This window comes from Zingiber officinale, chromosome 7A (assembly GCF_018446385.1).
Source record: "Zingiber officinale cultivar Zhangliang chromosome 7A, Zo_v1.1, whole genome shotgun sequence".
Classification (NCBI taxonomy): Eukaryota; Viridiplantae; Streptophyta; class Magnoliopsida; order Zingiberales; family Zingiberaceae; genus Zingiber; species Zingiber officinale.
Window position 1 is genome coordinate 36,376,058 of NC_055998.1, and position 25,106 is coordinate 36,401,163.

At 41.3% G+C, this 25,106-nt stretch overlaps 1 protein-coding gene across 2 annotated transcripts in view; it reads right to left on the bottom strand.

Moving 5' to 3' along the window:
• Positions 1 to 4,789: 4,789 nt before the first annotated feature.
• LOC122001318 (transcription repressor KAN1-like) overlaps positions 4,790 to 25,106 on the bottom strand; it is a 31,178-nt gene continuing 10,861 nt past the window's right edge. Inside the window, exons 4-6 of one of the 2 annotated variants that reach the window (XM_042555998.1) lie at positions 5,654 to 5,704; positions 5,353 to 5,449; positions 4,790 to 5,259 (exon numbers count right to left, since the gene is read on the bottom strand). In XM_042555998.1, the coding sequence (XP_042411932.1) occupies positions 5,167 to 5,259; positions 5,353 to 5,449; positions 5,654 to 5,704 (241 nt within the window). In that variant the 3' untranslated portion in view covers positions 4,790 to 5,166. The remainder of the gene's footprint in view (positions 5,260 to 5,352; positions 5,450 to 5,653; positions 5,705 to 25,106) is intronic. The other variant, XM_042556000.1, reaches the window with a different exon arrangement.

The following is a 25,106-nucleotide window of genomic DNA, read 5'->3' on the forward strand; positions in this document are numbered from 1 at the left end:
AGGTATGAATTAAATTTCTCAAAGAAAAGTCACAAGTATTTCAAGCTTTTAAAGATTTTAAAGTTGAAGTTGAGAATTATACTAGGCTTCATATCAAGACTTTAAGAATTGATCGTGATGGCGAATATATTTCAAATGAAGCTGAGAAATATTTTAAAGAACATGATATAAGGCATGAGTGGACAGCTTGATTTACACCATGATAAATGGTATAAGTGAAAGAAATAATAGAACTATTATTAAAAGTATGAGATGTCTGCTCAAAAGATAAAAATTTACCAAATGAATTTTGGGCAAAAGCTTTTTCTTGTGTAGGTTATCTTATTAATCATTCTCCAATAAAAAGCTTGAAAGATTGCACACCACATGAGGCATGATATGGTAAAAAAAAATCTAACATTCGACATTTAAGGTGGTTGGGAGTGTTTCTTATTCACTCATTCCTCAAGAAAACATACATTTAAGGTGGTTGGGAGTGTTTCTTTGGGAGTGTTTCTTATTCACTCATTCCTCAAGAAAACATACATTTAAGGTGGTTGGGAGTGTTTCTTATTCACTCATTCCTCAAGAAAACAGAAACAAGTTTGATAGCAAATATGAAAAGTGCATATTTATTGGATACAGTGAAAGAAGCAAAGCCAACAAACTATATAATCTAAAGACCAAAATGATTATGATAAGTCGTGATGTTCTTTTTTATGAAAATGCAAGTTTTGATGATCCAAAAGGCAAAGCAAAGGTGATCCACATTCTTTCATTTAGTGAACAAGAATTAGGAGAAGACAATTCTTCTCATTCACTAAAAAATTCACCAAGTTCTTCAACAAGTCCTCCCCCAAGGAAAATGCGAAGTGTACAAGAACTCCTAGATTCAACCAAGCCTATTGAATATGATGACTTTGTAGTCTTTGATTTCTTTGCAGGAGAAGAACCAATTTCCTTTAATGATGCAAAAAGGAAGAAGTATGGGAAATGTCATGAAAGAGGAGATAGCTACCATTGAAAAAAATAGAACTTGGGAGCTTACTACTCTTCCTTAACATAAAAATTCCATTGGTGTTAAATCAGTATACAAGATAAAAATGAATACAAATTGCTCAATCAACAAGCATAAAGCAAGGCTTGTAGCAAAAGGATACGAGCAAAAAGAAGGAGAAGATTTTACAAAGGTATTTGCTCCTATGTCAAGACTTGATACTATTCGATTAATGATCTCTCTTGCAGCTCAAAACAATTGAAAAAATTTTCAAATGGATATCAAGTCAGCATTCCTAAATAATGTTCTTCAAGAAGAAGCCTATCTTGAACAACCTCTTGGTTTTATTAAAAACGGTGAAGAAGATAAAGTCTACAAGTTGAAAAAAGGTTTGTATAGGCTAAAGCAATCTCCAAGGGCTTAGTATAGTTGCATCAATTATTACTTTGAGAAGAATAGTTTTCTAAAATGCCCATTAGAGCATACTCACTACACCAAATCCAATTCATATGGCGGCTTTATATTTGTAAGTTTTTATGTTCATGATCTTATTTTTACTGGTAATGATTTGAAGATGCTAGATAATTTCAAACTCTCAATGAAGAACGAAATTGAGATGACTGATTTGGGAGAGTTACACCATTTTCTTGGAATTGAAGTTCTAATGTCCAAGCATGGAATTTTCATCACTCAAGAGAGTTATGCAAAAGAAATTAAAAAAAAAAAATCAGAATGGAGAATGCAAATCCTATTTCAACTCTTTGTGTTGTAGGATTAAATTTGAGCAAGCATGGTGAAGGAGAATTGGTTAATCCAACTATGTTTCAAAGTTTGGTTGGAAACTTAATGTATTTGATTGCTACAAGGCCAAATATTACATATGTTGTAAGTTTGTTGAGATGGCAAAAAAGAATCCTCAGATATGTGAAAGGAATTCTTAATTATAGCATCTTCTATCAAGCAAGTGTATTTGTTAATATTATTGGTTATATTGATAGTGACTTAGTAGGAAGTATCAATGATAGTAACAACACATCAAATTATGTTTTTGATCTTGGAAGTAGAGCTATAGCATGGCCTTTGGCCTAATTATCGATTAGAAGTTTAGCTTGTATGAATCGCTATTGGTTTGATACCAATAATGGTAATAATTTCAGTATGTTGAGGATAGACATGTATACACGATTTAGAATTATCTAATTATCTAATAGTATATTTGATATACTTTATGTCACATGTTAATATTCACATGCCATTTTTCGTAGATGAAAAGTGAAGGATATATGTTATACTTTGCTACTTTGGTACATAAACATAATATAATATGTATTTACTTGTGTATCAATTCGATCTAGAAAGAAATTTACAGAATCTTTTTAGGTGCAAAAAAAGATTCTCTTTGGTAAATATGTAAATGTATTATCCTTTTCTATCCAAATCCAATTGAAAATTGGATTTGGATAGAATCAAATAAAAACCTATTTGGAAACGAATAAATTTTTATTTGTGTGTACTAGATTAAAAAAATGAAAATAACATTTAACATTAGGTGTTCAAAGAAGCAGTCTATTATTGCACTTTCTACTACAAATGCATAATACATTGCTGCTTCTTTTACAGGATGTCATTTACTTTGGTTGCATAAAATTTTGGAAAATCTTAAGCGTGATCAAGAAGATCCAACAATCTTGTTTGTGAAAACAACTCAACAATTTCAATTTCGAAGAATCCAGTTATTCATGAAAAAACAAAACATATTTGAATTCAATATCATTTCTTAAGGGAGCTTGTGAACGAAGATATTATTCATATTGAATTTTGCAGGACCAATGAACAAAAGGTTTATATCTTCACTAAACCACTTGGAAGACCTACTTTCACAAAAATTACAACAAGCTTAGAATGAAGTACAAGTTTGGTTTATGGGAGGCATTGTTGGAAGTCTAAATTAAATTGCATGCTTAGAAGACTAAATCAAACTATATTGTTGGAACCCAAAACCAAATTATTTTGGTCTTCATCAAATCAAGTTGGATTGAATTATCTAGTCTCTAATTAAGTTAGTATAATGAGTTAAATTGTCAAGTACATGTATTTTATATAATAATGTATTAATGTAGGAAGAAGCAAATTTGTTTATGGACTTGCTTTGTCATGACTATATAAACTAAGTTGTATCATGAAAAAGATATAAGGAGAAAAAGTTATATTCTTGATTAGCTATGTTCCTCCTCTAAATTGTTAGACTCCTCTTCTATCCCTAAATATCATATCTTCTCACCCATCATGTCCGTTAGCCTCCGCGGCATTATTTTGGTAGTTTGGCAAAAGGGGTATCATCCATGGGAACGCTCGTTGTATTCTGCCGAATTAGTAAGCTTCAAGGTTTCATACAGATGAAGCTTGTTAAGCCTGTACGAAAGAGGCAAGGGAGGTGTTCGACGGAATTAATAAGAAAAATATTGTCATGGAATTGCGTGATCTCAAACTGTCTACAAGCTGAGTCGTCTACTCCTATGCTCTTTTTCCAATTATGGTTGAGGTCAGAGGCCACATGTTACAAAGAAGAAATATCTTGTGGGGCAATCAAAGAATGTGGTCCTTATGGCAATAAATTTGGTGGGGCACTAGTGATGTTCGCATCATACGGTTTTGATTTACTTCGTCCGGTAAGTAAGCTACTAATTCATGTTGGAATTTCTATGGAAACCTTTACGTTAGGCATTCCAACAACTTCATGAGGTTTATTAATCTGCATTTACTTTCCTGGCGTATGGTGACATCGAAGAATACTGCAAGACAAGAGTTCCTTTCACCATTATGATTTGCTGATCTCTTTAATATCTAATAATTGCATGCATTAAGGGTAAAGCCATGTCTCCATGGCTAATGTTGGTTTTGCTCCTGCTCAAGGAAGGAGGATCCAGATCAAACGTTGAAATCCCATTCCGGGATTTAACGCAATAATCATCTTAAGGACAGCCTACGTTCTACCCCGTCCTCTTCCTGAACCTCCCGTTGAGCGAGCACCAGAAAGGTGCAACTGATGTTAGCCGAGCAGCTTCACGATGGTAGGAGAAAAGGTGCAGTTTCCTCCGTTGATGGCAGTGGATGCAATACTTCCTCCATATACTAGCTTGGTTCGGCCTGGAAGGTGGAGAACAGGGAACACAATGTTGCTTCAGTTTCGGTTGTTTCCCGATGCAAACGACATTTTTTTATTTTCTATTTTTTTTAAAATGAAATTGACATTTAAAAAAAAAAAAGATAATAATTTTTTTTTTATTTTTATACACTTTTTAAAAATATAATAAATATTTATTAAATATTAGGAAAAGAATGAAAGATTCTGTATTGAAAGCGAGGAGGCAAACCCACCGTTTTGCTGCTTCTATTTCCCACTTTCACACCGTTTTGGTTTATTTCAGAACACGTAAACGCGGAAATCTATGGAACAAACCCCTTTTTTAGACAACTCACTTTTCCTCTCGGCCCATGGACAGAGATCAAAAAGTTGTCAGTGATCCAATCGACGATGGAAACAATAGAAGAAATATAGTCAAAACCACAAAAAAACCATCCACTGAAATCAAAAACAAGGGGAAGAAGAAGAAGCAGCTTCACATCAACCATCACCCCTATTTTACTCATAAATGCCTCCTCCAAACTTAGCCCTGCTTTGTGCCACTGATACAATTAAAGATGTCAAACATGGTAGAGATTTGCCAAGCGGGGCTGCAAAGGCTTCACGAGAAATGCAGCTCAATCCTACATTCTGCTGGATCAATTCATGGCGAGGAGCGCCGCTCCAGCATTAAGCCTGAAAAGGGAGAAGGTGAACACCGGCAGGCTAAGCCCCAGAAGCAAGCAGAAGGGATTGGGGAGGAGACTGCAGTGTCCATTTTAGCAGACTGCTTTGGTCTATAGCTCTGAAACTGTAACATGTTCTGATTACTTTCCATATATATAGCAAATAGTGATACTCATACAGATTTAACTAACTTGCAAGCCAATACCAATCCATTAGGGCTGCACTAACATTCCCAATCCAGTTTTTCTTTCTATTTGTTATCTTAAAGGAACAAAAAAAGACAAAAAGAAAAAGAAAATCTCACAAACACAGAAAGAGCCGACTCGACTCATTTGAAGATTTCTGCATAATCTTTCTTTCTCATTGCGCAGCTGAAGAGCTACAGATGGAGACTGTAACTGTAACTGTCACCATGAAGAATTGATAAGATTCTGGCGTTTGAATCATCATGCTCATGATCCATAGATTGTGCCTATATATAAAAACAAATTAAAACTATCTTAATAATCCACAGGAACATTTTTCCTTAAACAATTGTACATGTGCATATCGCAATTGTAATTACCTGACTTAACTCTTGAGTTAGAATATTGTGAAATTTGGAATTTTGTCGAAACCAATATGGTATCTTTGCACTCCCTTCTCCGGATGGATACTGTTCTCTGCATAATATGGTTGGTGAAAAAACAAAAATTATATTAATTATCTATGACATAGATATTCAATATGATAGTTTCTTATTAGTTGGAAGCTTAGCAATTAGTTCAAATGTTGGAACTTCTAATAAATAAACCTATTTAGAACTCTATTTTGTGAAAAACATAATGTAGTTTGATCTCATCTGAAAGCGGTGAGCAGTAGACTACCTATGAGCTTGCTTAGAGGTTGACTGGAAGAAGACTTCAAACTGAGAATGCCTGCAAGCACAACAAGAAAAAAAGAGGAAAAAAATCGTTAGTAAGTAGTCAGGGGTCCCTGACGCAGCTACTCCGACAATCAAGTCAATATCCTTGGGAAGAAGAAGACCACTGGAATAATCGAAAAAAGGTAGTAGACTCGCATACTTGCACCAACGTAGAGGGACCCCCTTCTATAATACCTCTATAATCTCCGTATTTAATCAAGAATCATGTCAATGCTAGATAGTATGTCTAATCATCATGCTTTCACTGTATCCAGCACTCCCATCATAATTATGGGAGGAGTATTGTATATCTATGCAAAGATACAATCCTCTGATTCTCTGACGAAATGATGCATTGTATTAATGGTGAAATAGGCTTATGAGCCAGAAGGTCTATTGGGTTGCTAGTTAGAAGATAGGCCGAGAACGAGGAGCCTAGTCTCTCATGAGGGGTGACTAGGCTATGATTGTTAGGATCTTCGGATGGCTAGAGAGGGGGGGTGTGAATAGCCTCCACTAAAAACTCAATCAATTCCTCACAAAAGCTTGTTAGCACAGCGAAAATAAACAAAAATAAAACTGATGCAAGGAAAGAAGCACAACCCACAGCTTACACAAGTATGTACGAGGTTCGGGGATAACTTGCCCCTACTCCTCGGCGTGTCCGTAAGGTGGACGATCCCTTGATCGTTCGGTAGATCACACCCCGGACAAATTTCGGCTAAATGTTTCTCCTTCTCGGTGGAGTAACCTCTCCACACAGATCACAGAATAGATTTGAAAGTAAAGCACAATGACTTACAGAGTGTGGCTAAAGGATTGAACAGATGAACTTACAGCCACGAAGCAAAAATGCAAAGACAGAAGGAATCAGCCAAGAGCTCAACAACACACACAGCCTCTTGATCGACAGAGAGTTTTTCCAGAACCTTAGCGAACCTCTCTTCTTCCTTCTTCTTATTCTGCTTTCTCACTATCCCAAATCGCTGTCACCTGTGTCGAATCGTTGCAACCAACTCAGGCGTCGCCAATCACTCTTCCTTCTCATCTGGTTCTCTGAACTCACACCAATACCATCCATGGTCTTCATTGGTGTCTCTGAGCTCGAACCAATGAGCAAGAGTCCAACTGATCCCGGGCAGTGAACGTTGAAGCCCGAATTGCATCACTTGCAGTGAAATACAGCATAAAGGGCACTTGTTCTTATTCTTCTGATGGAGTTTCATTTGAAATTAACCAATGGCACGATACCTGCAACCTGTAACATAAAAATCTCACAGCAGATGATTTGATCAGGTAAATCAGAAGTGAATCAGAAAAATCAGAGAAGCAGCAGAAACAAACGACAAGTTATGTATCGGTCAACAGTCCGATCCATAGATCTCTTGACCGATCAGGACTCATCCTGATCGGTCCGGGAAGAGTCTGATCGGTCTGTGGACCGATCAACCTATGGGTGGATCGGTCCACAGACCGATCCCCCCTCTCACTTTGAGTCCCAGCGTTTCTGATCGCTTCTTTCTGATCGGTCCCCAGACCGATCAGATAACCCACAGAGACTTTCTGTGTGGTCACTGATCGGTCACGAGACCGATCAGGTGACTTATGTATCACTGGATCGGTCTGCCGACCGATCCAGACAACCAGAGTATCACTGGATCGGTCAACAGACCGATCCAATGTCTTGTGTTAGTTTTAGAGCCTCCCAGCCCTAAACCCTAACGTCTTCATGGTCCGGTCCAAAGAACGAGCTACCGAGCCCTCTCTGACCTAGTCCGGAGAACGAGCTGCCGAGCCCTCTCCGACTTCGTCCGGTCCAAAGAACGAGCTACCGAGCCCTCTCTGACCTAGTCCGGAGAACGAGCTGCCGAGCCCTCTCCGACTTCGTCCAGTCCAGAGAACGAGCTACCGAGCCCTCTCTGACCTGGTCCAGAGAACGAGCTGTCGAGCCCTCTCCGACTTCGTCCGGTCCAAAGAACGAGCTACCGAGCCCTCTCTGACCTAGTCCGGAGAACGAGCTGTCGAGCCCTCTCCGACTTTGCGTGCCAAGTATCCGTACTTGGACTTTTCCTCTCCTCATGATCAACCTTGATCATCAATCAGTCTGAGTTTAATTAATATCTGATACAAACTTAAATCAGTGTCAACATCAAAACAACAGCCAGGTCAGACTGTATCAACAATCTCCCCCTTTTTGTTGTTTGACAACACGATTTAAGTTTAGATCAGAAATGTTCATATTTCCATATTTCCCTAATTTTAGGGGAATCAAGATCCTCCCCCTAAGACAGATATACACCATGTAAGGATAGGGGAATCAAGGTCCTCCCCCTAAAGCCAAACTTTCATTTATCTCTAAACTTAGTTATTCTCTCCTCCTTTGTCAAACACCGAAAAGGTGCGAATTAGGTAAGAGAACGGTAAGGACTCCCCCTTAACTCATACTGTCTTTTTCTTAATTCACCTAGAACACCCTCTAAATGTATTATAAGACAGTGATAAAGAAATAAGAGACATACAATACATGGCATATGAACAACATATTAAAAACCAATAAGGAGTGAAACATAAAGAAATAAAATAAACAGCATAAATAGGATAAATCAGTAAGTATCCAGGACAGACATACATAACCAACAACCAACATCCAAAACATAGACAGTCAAAATGTCATCATAGAACAATGTATATCAATCAGCCTCCTCATCATGAGGAGCATCAGGATCATCAACGGGAGGAATGGGTCCCTGAAGTGGCATGTCGTTGCTCGAGGATGGATAGCCCGGGAAATCCTGCGGAGGTGGGTATCTGGCCATCCAATCCATAATCACCTGATGTGTCGCCAGCTGCTGACTGCGTAAATCATCATAGCGATGGTCAATCCGGACGCGCAGCCCGTGAAGCTCAGCAACCAGCAGCTCATCGTGTCGATCAAAGCGACTCTCCAGCTCGGCGATCTGCCAGCGCAGATCAGGATCGGCCTCTCCATCGTCAGCAGCAGGAGGAGCAGCAACAGGAGAAACCTGTCGTGGAGGTAACTCACCTAGAGCCCTCCCATCCTTCCACCAAACATCCCCATTTTGTCCTATGATTCCAGACTTGGAAAATGCCCGCTTCCCAAGTCTGCAATCCTGTCTGACCATCTTGACTATTCTACCCTTAGAGACATCAATCTGAAGGGTCTCGAGCCAATCTGTAATTATATGCCCATAAGGCATATAAACAGTATAGCCGCTCGGCTCACTATAGGAGATGATCGAAGAGTAGATGCTAGATATGATGTCAAAGTCGAGACGCCGACGCAATCCATAGAGCATCAGGCAATGATATGGTCGGATCTCAGACAATGGTTTAGATGTGATAGGCAGAAGGCAGTTTGTGATAATTTTAAAAAGAATGTAGTCTTGAGGAGATAATCTCAAGGCTGCAAAAGTAGGAAAGTCAACATCTAGCTCATCAAGGCCACCTGGTCTAGGATGTCTGAAGAAGTACTCATAAATATCATCAGATGAGATATCAAAGGGTGGAGGTAAAGGATCTAGTAGATCAGGAAATATCGAAAAGACATTACCGGAACACCTCCGACAACCGAGATAATCAAAGAAGGATGAGAAACCGAAATCAAGAGTGCGCTTAGCAACTCTTGTTTTATAACCTGCATCATTAGTCTGATGAAGGTTGTTATAAAACTCAGAGACCAAGTCATAGTTGATATCCCGTTCTAAGTAGACAAGTGAGTCAAGTTTGTAGTAGGCAATGATTTCAGACACAGTTGGACAAAATTTGTCCATGAATCTACTATCTACAGACCTACAAGGGAGTAATTTAAAGGTCCTTTGTCTAAAGACTTCCTCAAAATTGTGGTTCGAGAATCTCCCGGAAACAGATGGTTGAGGTCGGGAAGGACCCTTAGACTTCGACTTCTCAGGTGACTTAGAGGTCCCCTCACCCACTGGTTTCTTTCTAAGAGTTAACAAAGTGATATAATGGGGCAAGTGAGCACCGGAGCCACCCGAAACAAAAACCACATGTATGGTGAGAAATGAGACCGAAATGCCAAGTTCTAGAGAAGTAAAGAGTTACCTTGGTGCCATTGAAGTTTTGGCTAGAGCTTTGGCTAGGGTTCCGGCGTGCAAAGAGAAGAGAAGAGGTGAGGTGTAGGGAAGAGTCGGCTAGGGCTTCCGCGTGAAGAGGGAAAAGAAAGGATCGGGAAGTTTTAAGGATTTTCTGATGGGTGTACAGTTGATGAAATGATCGGACGGCTGTCCGATCAGGGATCGGAGCCCCTGATCGGTCCATGGACCGATCAGAACTTCTGATCGGTCGGTAGACCGATCGAGGAATCAGAGGCCTTACATGCCGATTGATCGATCGGTCTCCGGACCGATCGGAACTCCCGATCGGTGCAGACCGATCGAAAGTGATCGATAGCATGCCAGTCGACCGATCGGTCCGTAGACCGATCGGTGTCTGATACTTAGATCTCTCCAGTAATTTCAGTAACTGAAATTCATAGAGATGTTCGATAGTTCGTGGAAGTTTCTCTAGGAAAACTTCCAAGTTCAGAACCTAGAACCTGGAGGATCTACAAGCATAACGATTACCTAAAAATTATGGTCTGAACTTGTTTATAGCCCTAAAGTTGCAGACATTTAGACAACAAACAACTTAAGGCCTGAAAACTGAAATTTTGACCTTTGTTATGTTCAGTTTCAAGTTTGTCAAAATATAACCAACTTGCTATCATTCTTTCAAGGACTTGTCCTAGTTTCAACCAAAATCATGAAAAGCATCGTTCAAGTGTATCAAACAGTCCATCAACCAAAGTTACATAATTTCTAGGTAAAGGTCCAACCAAGTTTCCTTGGTTGGAATATATGAGTAAGATCTAGGAACCAAATACACATGAATTATGTAATGGTCTTCCCCATACTCAATTTTTGTCTCTTCAACCTAATTATTCAAGGGATGCATGATATATTTTGAATAATTCGGCTGATCCTAGCATCTCACCCCATTTCTAGCAAACAAAAATCATTTGTTAAACCTTATAGTTTGTGTGAGATGTTCCCAAGTTGCCCAAATTAATTTCCCTATTTCTCTTGTTGTTTTAATTGTCCTTATTGATCATGATGAAGTCCTAATGGCCTATTGAGCCAAACACATTCCCAATTCTCTCCTCAAATGACTAAATTCATTTTCCGGAAGAGGTTTGGTGAAAATATCGGCTAGGTTTGACTTTGACTCAACATAGGTGAGTGCAATGTCTCCCCTAGCTACGTGATCTCTAATGAAGTGGTGACACACTTCAATATGTTTGGTCCTTGAATGATGGACTGGATTTTTTGTTAGGTTTATTGTGCTGATGTTGTCACACAACACTTACACTCCCTTATATGAAAGTCCATAATCTTCTAGAGTGTGGATCATCCACAACAATTGTGACACACTCTCTCCCATGGCAATGTATTCAGCCTCGGTCGTGGAGAGAGCAACACAATGTTGCTTCCGACTTGACCAACTAACTAATGATGAACCTAAAAATTGGCAACCCCCACTAGTGCTTTTCCGATCCAATTTGCACCCAGCGTAATCGGAGTCGGTATAATCTATCAAGTCAAAAGACTCCGTGTGAGGGTACCATAGACCTACTCGAATTGTGCCCTTAAGGTATCTCAGAATTCTCTTAACTGCAATTAAATGAGATTCCTTGGCACAGACTTGATATCTAACACACATGCCCACAGCAAAAAGTATGTCCGGCCTACTAGCTGTGAGATATAGAAGACTACCAATCATGCTTCTATATTGCGTTAGATCAACTGGTTTTCCACTCTCATCATTGTCAAGGCGAGTGTTTGTCGCCATTGGAGTGGATACTTCCTTAGAATCACTCATCTTGAATTTCTTGAGCATCTCTTGAGTGTATTTTGTTTGATGGACATAAATGCCATCTCGAGTTTGTTTGATTTCAAGTCCAAGGAAGAATGTCAATTCTCCCACCAGACTCATTTCAAACTCACTTTCCATGTGAGTGATAAATTCATTCAAATAACCCTTGTTAATTGAGCCACAAATTATGTCATCGACATACACCTGGGCTACAAATATGTTTTCACCATCTCTACGTAGAAATAGTGTTGGGTCTATTTGACCTCTCACAAAACCCTTTTCTAATAGGTAAGTTGACAACCTTTCGTACCAAGCTCGAGGTGCTTGTTTAAGCCCAAAAAGAGCTTTCTTGATCTTGTACATGTGGTTTGGAGCTTCGGTATTCACAAACCCCGGTGGTTGTTCAACATAGACCTCTTCTTTAATGAAACCATTTAAGAAGGCAGATTTGACGTCCATTTGATAGAGCTTGAAGCCTCTATGTGCAGCAAAAGCTAGCATTAAGCGGATGGATTCTAATCGAGCCACGGGAGCATAAGTCTCATCATAATCGAGGCCTTCGACTTGACTGTAGCCCTTGGCTACAAGTCTTGCCTTGTTTCTTACTACTTCTCCCTTTTGATTTAACTTATTTTTGAAGACCCATTTGGTTACAATAATGGTGGTCTTCTTAGGTCTAGGAATTAAGTCCCACACTTGGCTCCTTTCAAATTGACCTAACTCATCTTGCATAGCTATGATCCAATCAGGATCGTGCAATGCCTCATCAACTAATCTTGGTTCGATTTCTGAGATCAAGGCGACCTCATTAGACTCATTTCTAAAGAATGAACTAGTCCTAACCCCTTGTTGAATGTCTCCCACAATCTGGTCTTGGGGATGACTAGAGGCTATCCTAGATTGCCTTGGTGTTGGCGGTGCCTCATGAATGGTCTCACTAGACACAGGCAAGGGCTCAGTATCAGGTAAAGGATCAGACTGAGTCCTCTCTTGCCTTTGCTCATCGTCATCGGAGTCAACTTCGACTCTTTCTATGTTTTGATCATTTAAACTTAGATTTCTAAGTTCAAATTGAATTTCTCCTACATCCTTTGATTGATCATTCGATTTAGGGATTTCTTCAAATGCTACATCCGAGGACTCTTCAATCAACTTAGTCCTAATGTTGTAGACTCGATAGGCTTTGCTGGTTAGAGAGTACCCAACTAGTATCCCTTCGTCAGCCTTAGCCGTGAACTTTCTAAGATGATCCTTGGTGTTCAAGATAAACACCTTACAACCAAACACCCTAAGATGTTTAATTGTAGGGGGTTTCCCAAACCAAAGTTCATGGGGAGTCTTTCCTAAAAACCTATGTATCAAGACTCGGTTTTGCACATAGCAAGCGGTATTTACCGCTTCAGCCCATAAGTAGCTCGGTAATGAGTACTCATTGAGCATGCTTCGTGCAGCCTCTTGCAAGACTCGGTTCTTTCTCTCCACAACCCCATTTTGTTGTGGGGTTCTTGGAGTAGAGAACTCATGCCTATATCCTTTTTCTTGACAAAATTCTAAAAATCTATGATTTTGAAATTCTCCACCATGATCACTTCTAATTGTTTTAATTGTTGTTGATTTTTCATTTTCAGTTCTTCTACAAAAGGAAACAAAAACATCTATGCTTTGATCCTTATTTTTCAAAAAGAAAGTCCATGTATATCTAGTAAAATCATCAATGATCACTAAACAGTATCTACTTCCATTCAATGAAATAACATTACTGCAATCAAACAAATCCATATGCAATAAATCTAAAGCAGTAGATGTACTTACAGCGCTTTTACCTTTATGAGCCACTTTTGTTTGCTTACCCTTTTGACATGCATCACATAGTTTTGTCTTTTGATACTTGATGCTTGGTAAGTCTCGTACTAATCCTTTGTTGGCCAGCTTTCGAATATTCTTCATGTTTACGTGGGCCAATCTTCTATGCCACAACCATGATTCTTCTTCTTTTGACATGAAACACTTAGCAGAGGTATTAGTAGCACTTTTAAAGGATACTTGGTAAATGTTATCTACCCTTGTGTCTACTAGTACCGTGTCAAGTGTGTCAATGTGTTTGACCAGACATTGACTTGAATGAAACTCAATTGTGTAACCTGTATCACACAATTGGCTGACACTTAGGAGATTAAAAGTCATCCCCTTAACTAGAAGGACATTTTTGATTTGGAGACATTCGGATATTTGAATATCTCCAACTCCTATAACCTTAAGGCTACCATTATTACCAAAAGACACATTACCTCTATTTTTGTTTTGAAGGGTGGTAAAGAGTGACTTGTCCCCGGTCATGTGCTTGGAGCATCCACTATCAACAAACCAAGTTGATAGATGCTCCCCCTTGACAAATGCCTACAAGACACGAAAGATAGATGTTTTAGGTACCCAAATCTTGGGACCTAATGCATCTACAATGAAAGACCTAGGAACCCATGCCTTGGTCACACCCTTCCTAGTCTCATGAACCCTAGAAGCATGTGATCTATGAAAATTGGGTTCTAGACACTAAGGAAACGAAACTAGACTCCTTAGGTTGGTATCCTAATCCAGCCTTGTTGTAGACCGCCCTTTGGGCATTTAGAATCATATCTAAGGTCTTAGAGCTAGTTGAGAATTTCTCAAGCATTTTCTTGAGTTTCTCAACTTCACTCTTTAGGGCATTATTTTCATCCTCAAGAAGCTCTTGATGAAGGTCATCAACCTCATCTTCCCTAAGAGTCTTCAAGTGTTCTACTTCTTCTTTTAATAATTTGATTTCAGTTTTTGATTTCTTAAGCAGTGTAGATAAATGAGCAATAGTCTTATAGCATTTTTCTAAATGTGGAGAGGTTACCTCTTCATCATCCGAAGATGATGAAGCCGCGGCTGAAGTATCACTTCCGGAGTCCGATTCCTCCCTTGCCATGAGTGCTAACTGACGAGTGCTTTTCTCCTTCTCTTCCTCCGATGAGCTTGAGGAGGATTCATCCCAAGAAGCTTTGAGAGCTTTCTTCTTCTTGGCCCTTTCTTCCTTCTTCTTGAGTTTCGGACACTCGCTCCGATAGTGTCCTTTCTTGCTACACTCATAACAAGTAACGTTAGTCTTATCAATATTTTGATCAATAGACTTACCCTTCCCTTTGTATCTCCGGCTCCTTCTCATGATTCTTCTCACGAAGTTGGCCATCTCGCTTGATGATGATCCTCCTTCATCATCGGACTCGGAGGAGGATGAGGATGTAGGAATTTCCTTCTCCTTCTTCTTTTCTTTCTTCCTCCTTCCATCCTTGCTCTTTTCTCCTACAACTAAAGCAATACCTTTCTCTTTTTGACCCTTGTTAGCAAGCTCATGAAGTTCCATTTCACAAAAGAATTCATTTAACTTAACAATTGAGAGGTCCTTGGAGACCTTGTAGGCATCTACCATAGATGACCACAAGGCATTCCTTGGAAAAGCTTTGAGAGCGTACCTTACGAGATCGCGATTTTTTACGCGTTCATCCACGGAATGAAGACCATTGATGATCTCCTTGAACCTTCCGTGTAGTTCACTTACCGTTTTGTTCTCCTTCATGGTGAGATTTTGTAGTTGGTTTAGGAACAAGTCTCTCTTGGCGATCCGAGAGTCTTGAGTTCTTTCTTGGAGCTCGATGAGCTTGTTCCACAAATCCTTTGCACTCACGAATGGACCTACCTTGACAAGCTGATCTTTGGCTATTCCACATTGTAGTGTGACCACCGCCTTGGCATCGGCTTGTCCTTTGCGAGTTTGCTCGGCGGACCACCTCGACGACTCTAGTTCCTTACCTTCTTCATCCTTCGGAGGTGTGAAACCTTCCTTGACCGAGAACCACATGGAGATGTCGGTCTTGAGATAATACTCCATACGACTCTTCCAATATTGGAAATCCGCTCCATCGAAGTAGGGTGGGCGATTGGTACTAAAACCTTCCTTCATAGCCATCTTCTTGCTTTTTAGGGTGTTAATCCGGATGAAGAGCGCCTCGCTCTGATACCACTTGTTAGGATCTTCGGATGGCTAGAGAGGGGGGGTGTGAATAGCCTCCACTAAAAACTCAATCAATTCCTCACAAAAGCTTGTTAGCACAGCGGAAATAAACAAAAATAAAACTGATGCAAGGAAAGAAGAACAACCCACAGCTTACACAAGTATGTACGAGGTTCGGGGATAACTTGCCCCTACTCCTCGGTGTGTTCGTAAGGTGGACGATCCCTTGATCGTTCGGTAGATCACACCCCGGACAAATTTCGGCTAAATGTTTCTCCTTCTCGGTGGAGTAACCTCTCCACACAGATCACAGAATAGATTTGAAAGTAAAGCACAATGACTTACAGAGTGTGGCTAAAGGATTGAACAGATGAACTTACAACCACGAAGCAAAAATGAAAAGACAGAAGGAATCAGCCAAGAGCTCAACAACACACACAGCCTCTTGATCGATAGAGAGTTTTTCCAGAACCTTAGCGAACCTCTCTTCTTCCTTCTTCTTATTCTGCTTTCTCACTGTCCCGAATCGCTGTCACCTGTGTCGAATCGCTGCAACCAACTCAGGTGTCGCCAATCACTCTTCCTTCTCATCTGGTTCTCTGAACTCACACCAATACCATCCATGGTCTTCACTGGTGTCTCTGAGCTCGAACCAATGAGCAAGAGTCTAACTGATCGCAGGCAGTGAACGTTGAAGCCCGAATTGCATCACTTGCAGTGAAATACAGCATAAAGGGAACTTGTTCTTATTCTTCTGATGGAGCTTGATTTGAAATTAACCAATGGCACGATACCTGCAACCTGTAACTTAAAAATCTCACAGCAGATGATTTGATCAGGTAAATCAGAAGTGAATCAGAAAAATCAAAGAAGCAGCAGAAACAAACGACAAGTTGTGGATCGGTCAACAGACCGATCCATAGATCTCTGGACTGATCAGGACTCATCCTGATTGGTCCGGGAAGAGTCTGATCGGTCTGTGGACCGATCAGCCTATGGGTGGATCCGTCCACAGACCGATCCCCCCTCTCTCTTTGAGTCCCAGCGTTTCTGATCGCTTCTTTCTGATCGGTATGTAGACCGATCAGATACCCCACAGAATGCTTCTGTGTGGTTACTGATCGGTCCCCAGACCGATCAGATAACCCACCGAGACTTTCTGTGTGGTCACTGATCGGTCACGAGACCGATCAGGTGACTTATGTATCACTGGATCGGTCTGCCGACCGATCCATACAACCAGAGTATCACTGGATCGGTCAACAGACCGATCCAATGTCTTGTGTTAGTTTTAGAGCCTCCCAGCCCTAAACCCTAATGTCTTCATGGTCCAGAGAATGAGCTACCAAGCCCTCTCTGACCTAGTCCGGAGAACGAGCTGCCAAGCCCTCTCCGACTTCGTCCGGTCCAGAGAACGAGCTACCGAGCCCTCTCTGACTTCGAGTGCCAAGGCTGCCTACTCTCACGACTTCGGGTCCAGAGAACGAGCTACCGAGCCCTCTCTGACCTAGTCCGGAGAACGAGCTGTCGAGCCCTCTCCGACTTCGTCCGGTCCAGAGAACGAGCTACCGAGCCCTCTCTGACCTAGTCCGGAGAACGAGCTGCCGAGCTCTCTCCGACTTCGTCCGGTCCAGAGAACGAGCTACCGAGCCCTCTCTGACCTAGTCCGGAGAACGAGCTACCGAGCCCTCTCCGACTTTGCGTTCCAAGTATCTGTACTTGGACTTTTCCTCTCCTCATGATCAACCTTGATCATCAATCAGTCTGAGTTTAATTAATATCTGATACAAACTTAAATCAGTGTCAACATCAAAACAACAGTCAGGTCAGACTGTATCAACAATGATAACATCCCAATGGGGAGTAGGGGCCCTAGGAAGTCTGGTGGACTTTAGCTTATTGGAGTATGATGGGGAGCAGAGCCCCATGACTAACTGAGTGAGGCACTAGGTCCCGATAGTATCTGAGTGAGAAGCTAGGCTCCTGGGTTGTCCGATCAATATTGGTCAATTGGGATGTGATGAGAAGAAGAGCCCCGTAAGTAATTGAGTGGGGAGTTAGGTTCTGATGGTATATAAATAGAGAGTTGGGCCCCTGAGTTGTCTGATTGACATTAGTCGATCGAGATGTGATGGGGATTAGAGCCCTATGAGTAATTGAGTAGGGAGTTGGGTCCCAATGGTATCTAAGTGGGGAGTCGGGCCCTTAGGTTGTTTGATCGACATTAATTGATCAGGATGCGATGGGGAGTAGAGCCCCATGAGTAATTGGGAAAGGAGTTTGGTCCCGATAGTATCTGAGTGGGGAGTTGGGCCCCGATGGTATCTAAGTGGGGAGTTGGACCCCTATGGTATCTAAGTGGGGAGCTGGGCTCCTAGGTGTCAGATCGGCCTTTATTCAATTAGTGCAGGGAGAGTTCATCGGGTAGGTAACTTGGGTTTAGCTAACCTTGAATTTTGACTACCACCTATTCTAGCCCATTGACTTTCAGACTCCACTAGGGGCCCCTCATCATCTGACGTATCACAAGTCTGGTCGAAGGAGACCCTGGATTGACTGACTAGACCCCCACAAGTTTTAGTTTTTCGATCGGCTCACTAGCCCTAGCTGATGTCACTTTGCTAAGTTTGTTGTTAATGTCATCTGCCTTGAAAAGGGGTGTGCCAAGTGTCATAAATGCACGATAATGTGCGGTGATACACATAATGGCGTATCAAGGTCACGATTCCCTTGTCACATCCATTATAAATGTCTTTTTCTATGGTGCCGCTACGTGGTCCACCCATGCATAGTTTTTAATTCTTGAAAAGACATTTGATAGTATGGCTTCTGGCGGTTTTGGCTCATCAATTGGACGGCTATGGTGATTAGCCCACCTTTTTTGTTCTCTAGATCGAATGGCTATGCCCTCACACCTTTGAGGTTAAAGAGCGCTGCTAGCCCAGGTGTGCCGCTCACACATTCTTCTCTAGTGCTCGTTGTTCACAGTTTCTGACAATTTTTCCCTAGGTTTCAACTTTCCTTGTATGTAAATTTCTCCCTAACACTTCGTGGCTTTTTTCGAACCATGGCCCTTGGCACCCCCTGCACATTCTTATCTTGTGGTACACCTCCACCCCCTTTGATATCAACGATTGGGACATAGATCAGATTAGGCTCACCTTTGAGATCCCTACAGATCATCACATAATCATCCCTAACACTCTTAATCAGTCCTATCTTCCTCCCATTGGTTATATTACTTTTTTCAAGGATCAGTTTATGTGAGGTCTTCGCTTTCCTATTCCCAATTTTTTCTCTAAGATATCTCAATATTTTCACATTCTTCTTCAACAGTTAGCCCCAAATTTCATTCGACTACTGTACAAAGTTATCATCCTATTCTGATTGTACCACATCTCCATCATCCCTCATGTCATTCACTACTTTTATTAACCCAATAAATTGGAGGCGGAGGTTTTCATTCTTCAAGCTCGATCGAAGGTTATCTTTTTTAACAAGATGTCTTCTTTTAATAAAAGATGGAAGTCCCATTATTTTTTTGTCCGACTAATCTTGCCCGTATCTTGGTTGACCGACTGACAAATGGATCTGCCCCCCCCCCCCCCCCTCAGCGTTCCGAAGTTGGGAGACTACCATTGGGAGCCTACTTTTGTTTAAGCGTTGGAGACATTGGTCGGCCTGAAGTTCAACATCGACAAATTGCTCCAAGAGGACATTCTCTGCATATTTGGGCTGAGTCCAATCAAGGTTGGACGACCCTTTAGCTTTAGTAAGGAATACAATCTTAATCTTACATTATAGCTAACTGAGGTCCTTTCTCCATTTAACAGCTAGGACCATGTGGGAAACCTTCATGGCTGAGACCTTGAAGCTCGACGAGGATGAGCTAAACTAGTGCAGAGAAGCTGAGCAGGAAAAGCATAACCACCAATCGACCAGTTCTGCTAGTGGGGCTAATGCAAGTGAGGTGGTGGCCAGTGGGGCAAGGGGCGGTGACACGACAGTAATTATGGGGGAACTACCACCACCCCCGCCTTCAATGCCGCCTGTGTGGATATTTCGAAGTCCATTGAATCCGATGAGCCCATAGGATCTGACGCAAGAGACGTCGATCGACGACCCTCCACTCATTCTCCCTTAAGGCCCCCCTGGCATGCCCACCATCCATTCGAGGAGAAACCTCAACATCGTCTCCAAAATAGCAACAAGTAAGCAAACTGGGCCTAACCCTGGCCGATCCCTTCGACAACCAGCTTCTGATCGAGCAACCATTGCCCTCACGGTCGACCGGCCCTATTGCCGCCCAACCCCTTTTCATCCTTTCACCTCCTTTGACTAGCCCAATTCTGGGAGCGTCCACATCCAAGCCCAGTTCATCTCATAGGCCAGTCTCAACAAAAATAAGCACGACATTTGAGGTACCATCCCACAAGGGGTCGGTCATGCCCCCTTCAAATCCATTGGTACCCCCTACATTTTATAAGTCTAAGAGGAAAACTCGTCGAGGCAAGGGAAGATGACATGGGGCAACATGCCAACCTATCACCAAGTGGTTTGGTGGACGGATGCGGCTATGATGTGACTGGGGTAAGTGCTTGATTTAATAGAATGTCTCTACTTTAAGGACAACCTTAATATTTTATATTTTTTTCCAATTTTAAACCACGGTGATGACCCTCTATCACAAGTTGGTGGATCTGGATTGGGTGAACCAGACATAAAAAATGAGTGGAGGAGTTAAAATATACCCAAGCTCCTCTCGATCAGGTCTTAGAGGAGCTAGCTAAGCTAAAGGAAGAGGTTATAGCTCAGGTGAAGCTGTTACTAAAAGTCGAGAAGGTCCTCACTAAGGAGAGGGAGAGGATTGTCACTCAGTCAACAACCATTGAAAGGCTCCAAGCCAATTTATAGACCTGTAAATCCCGGTTCAATTCGAATAGCACTAGAAAGGTGAGGGCCTTATCCGATTTGGATAAGAAAATCGTTGAGACAAAAGCCCTTTCTATCAAGTTGAAAGAGATTGTCATTGTTCACACTTCAGAGATGGTAGGGAAGGTGGTCAAGCTGGCAGCTAAGGATGTGATGGTCCAAGAGCAACAAAAGGTTTTAGAGGCTCGGGGGACTGAGCTTGAGGCTCTGAAGGCCGAAATGGCAAGCTACCATGCCAGATAAGCTGAGCGCTTTGAGGCCAAGAAGATCGAATACCTCCGTTCCAAAGAAATCAATGAGCTTCTATGTAGGAGGATGATAAAAATCTTCTCCTATGGGGCTGATGGAGCTATAAAGCAACTCCATGAGGCCGAGTATCTGATAGTGGAGCTCCTTGTAAATTTTATAAGATGCCAAAGATATTTGATGACATCCAAGATGATTCCTTTTACGATTTTTCTTAATTTGTGTTTCTGCTAACCCTTGTAACTTTTGGCAATTTTTGTACTTGGGTTTTTTATAATAGGAAGTTTGAAGAACTTTGGATCTTCACTTTTCGTCACTAAGTTAGAATCTGTGACTATGAACTGTTGCCACTGAGCGAGTGATTTATTATGGTGTTGAGTGAGCGGTGGAGTGGCTGTTGAGCGAGCGGCCGAGTGTGTGACGAGCAAGACGCGAAGTGGGTGCCAAACAAGCAGCGGAGTATGTGTGCCAAGCAAGCGACGGGTCGTTGGGTGTGTGGGGACCATTCTTATAATTCAATCGAGAGATGTGAGAGCATAGATGTTTTTGCCGGCCCAAAGGTCGTTAGGTGCGTGAGGACCATACTTATAACTCGGTTGAGAAAGACGAGAATTTGGATATTTTTTTTCTGATTGAAAGGTCGTTGGGTGCATAGGTACCACGCTTATAATTCGGTCAAGAGACGCGAAAGTCTGGATGTTTTTGTCGATCGAAAGGTCGTTGGATGCGTCGGGACCATGCTTATAACTTGGTCGAGAGACACGAGAATCTAGATATTTTTTCGATCGAAAGGTCATTAGACTCTTGGGGACCACGCTTATAACTCGGTCAGGATTCATGAAAGTCTAGATGTTTTTCTAACCAGAAGGTCGTTGGACGTCTGGAAACCACGCTTATAACTCGATCAAGAAATGCGAGAATCTGAATATTTTACTGATTGGGAAGTCGTTGGGCGCGTGGGAATTATGCTTATAACTCGATAAAGAGATGCGAGAGTTTGGATGTATTTTCCAAACAGAAGCTCATTGGGCGTGTGGAGACAACAGTTATAACTCGGTCAAGAGACGTAAGAGTCTAGATGTTTTTACCGACAAGGAGGTTGTTGGGGGCATAGGGACCACCCTTATAGCTCAGTCAAGAGACACGAGAGTCTGGGTATTTTTCTCAACCGCAAGGTTGTTGGGTGTATAGGGACTATGCCTATAACTCGGTCCAAAGACACAAGAGTCTGGATAATTTTTTTGACCAAAAGGTCATTGTGTGCCTGGAAACCACACTTATAACTCGATCGAGAGATGCGAGAGTTTGGATGTTTTTTCCAACTGGAAGGTCGTTGGACGCATAGGAACGACACTTATAACTCGATCAAGAGACGCACGAGTCTGGATGTTTTTATAATGTTGAGCAAGCATTTTTATGTTTCTACTAAAGGGTGAAAAAAGAATATATGCGACAACACATATTTTTCTCATAAATGCAGAAATACCCTCAAGTTGGATAGTGCTACAGATAGTTGGCGCTCCATGGCCAATCCAACCTCCTACCACTGGAATCTTGAAGGTAGTAGGCACCCGAAACAAGCTTTTGAATAACTTTATAAGGCCCGATTTACTGGGGTTCCAGCTTGCTGACATCTCCGACCGGCTTGATTATTTTTCACACTAAATCACCCTCTTGAAAAAACCAGGGGATAACATGCGATCATAGTTATCTCATCCTCTGTCGGTAGGATATCAACTTAGCAGTTGTCCCTTCTCTATTTTTGTTGATGAAGTCAAGTTCAAGGAGACGTTGATTGATATTACTTTAATCATGCAACAACCTCTGAGTGGATTCTTCACCTACCTCAATGGGAACAACCACTTCATTGTCGTAAACTAAGTGGAAAGGCGTCATCCCAGTGATCTCCCAAGGGGTGATCTGGTACGCCTATAAAATACTTGGTAGTTCTTCTACCCAGTTGTCGCCCACATGATTGAGTTTGGTTTTGAGTTCTCGAATAATTTCTCGGTTTGTAACTTCTCCTGGCCATTTCTCTACAGATACACTACGGAGGTAAAAGTTTGGAGAATACCAAAACCTTCACACCATTCTCGAATTTTATGTCTTTGGAATTATCATTCATTATTTGAGATGAGTTTGTATGGAATTACGAATCAACACAGGATATTGATCCATAGGAATTTGATGACTGCTTGCTATGTGATCCTAGCCAAAGCTTTAGCCTCCATCCATTTGGAAAAAAATAGTCTACCGCCATGAGTATAAACTTTTTCTTAGCAAAGGTGGTCGGAAGGGACCCACAATATCCACCCCCACTAATCAAAGGGACAAGAGACTATATATATCTTCAAGGACTCGGTCAGGTAGTGAAGAATGTTCTGATCCCTTTGATAGGAAGTGTAAAGTGGGCCAAAAGTACCTTACTAATAATATTTTCGGAGTCCACGTTCGGCCTGCCACATGACTTCCACAGTAATCCTGATGAACTTCTTGTAAAATATAGCTAACATCATTTGGTCTGATATACTTGAGTAATGGGCGCAAGAAAACTCGTTTGTATAAATAATCCCCTATTAGAGTGAAATGACTGACCCTTCTCTTGACATCACAAGCCTGCTCTACATCGATTGGCAAACCTCCCTGCTAAAGATAAGAAATTATCAAGACTCGCTAATCAATTAGTTCTTCTATGTTTGTTTGTAGCTCAATCTGAGCTATCAGCAGGGTTTGTGCCACGAATTTGTCTAGAACCCAGATGGATAATGAGCTGGCTATTTTTGCTAGTTCGTCTGTTTTCTAATTATACAGTTGGGCTATCTTGTACAAAGTAACTTCTAGAAAACCAGCCTTTATCTTTCCATAGGCCCCTATGTACATCTTGAGCCACTCATTGTTGACTTCAAAATTTCTTGTAAATTGCTGGACTGCTAACTAAGAATCCAAGTGGATGCTCACTGAAGTCACCCCCATATGTTTTTCTACTTGAAGCCCGGCCAGCAAAGATTCATTTTCAGTTTTATTATTAAAGGCACGAAATTTAGCCGAATGAACAACTGCATTACGTTCTCCTGGGGGTATTAATAAAATCCTCACTTCGCTGCCTTGTCAAGTGGAGGATTCATTCATACAAATTTTGTACATGCCCTTGGGCTCTAAATTGTGAACCTCAATTAGAAAATCGATGAGGGATTGGGCCTTAATAGTCATTCGGGATTGATATTGTATACCATATTTGCTTAGCTCTATAGTATACTTGATCAATATCTCTGAAGTCGTCGAATTAATAAACACTTTGTCCAAGGTATTATTAGTGAGGAATATGATGCGTTGAGAGAGAAAATAAAGTCGTAGACAATGGACGATCAAAACTAGCCCATAAGCTAGTTTTTCGAGAGCAGTATACTAACACTCAACACCCTTTAATAGATGACTCAGAAAATATACAGGTTGTTATATATTATTATCTTGTTTAACTAGTACTGATCCAACAACCTCCTTAGTAGTGGACAAGTAAAGTCATAGTTGCTCTCCGATTACAAGCTTGGAAAGGGATGGCAACGTCCCTAGGTATTCCTTGAGCTCAGCAAGGGTTTTGTCATAATCTTCACCCCACTAGAATTTTTGTAGCCTGGCAAAGTACTTTGAAGAAGGGAAGGGTCTCGTCGGCTAACCAGGAGATAAGCATGGAGAGTGCAATTATCCGACCTACTAGTTGCTAGGCTTCTTTATGATTTTGCAGGGCATTCAAATTTCTGAGTGCTTGGACTTTTTTTGGGTTGACCTCAATTTCTCACTTAGTGATGATATGCCCAAGGAACCGATCTCCTCTTGATTCGAATAAGCACTTGTTTGGATTTAACTTAAACCTATATTTCCATTGGATACAATAGATTTCTTTAATATCTAGAATTAAGTTTACTGCTCAGGTGGACTTATCAGAATATCATCCACATAGACTTCAATATTTCTTCTGATCTACTGTCGAAAGATTTTGTCCATGTGCTTTTGGTAAATTGCTCTCGTATTCTTTATCGTAAACAACATAACATTATAGCAGAATGTACCATTAGAAGTAATGAAGCTGACCTTTTCTTTATCTTCCAAAGCAAGAGGGATCTGATGGTATCCCTAATAGGCGTCTAACATGCAAATAAATTCACTCCCAAAGGTAGAATCAATTATCTGGTCGATGTGGAGGAGAGGGTAACAGTCTTTGGGGTACACTTAGTTAAGGTTTTGAAAGTCAATGCAGACTCGCCACCTATCGTCAAGTTTGACCATCAACACCACGTTGGCAAGTCAGGCTGGA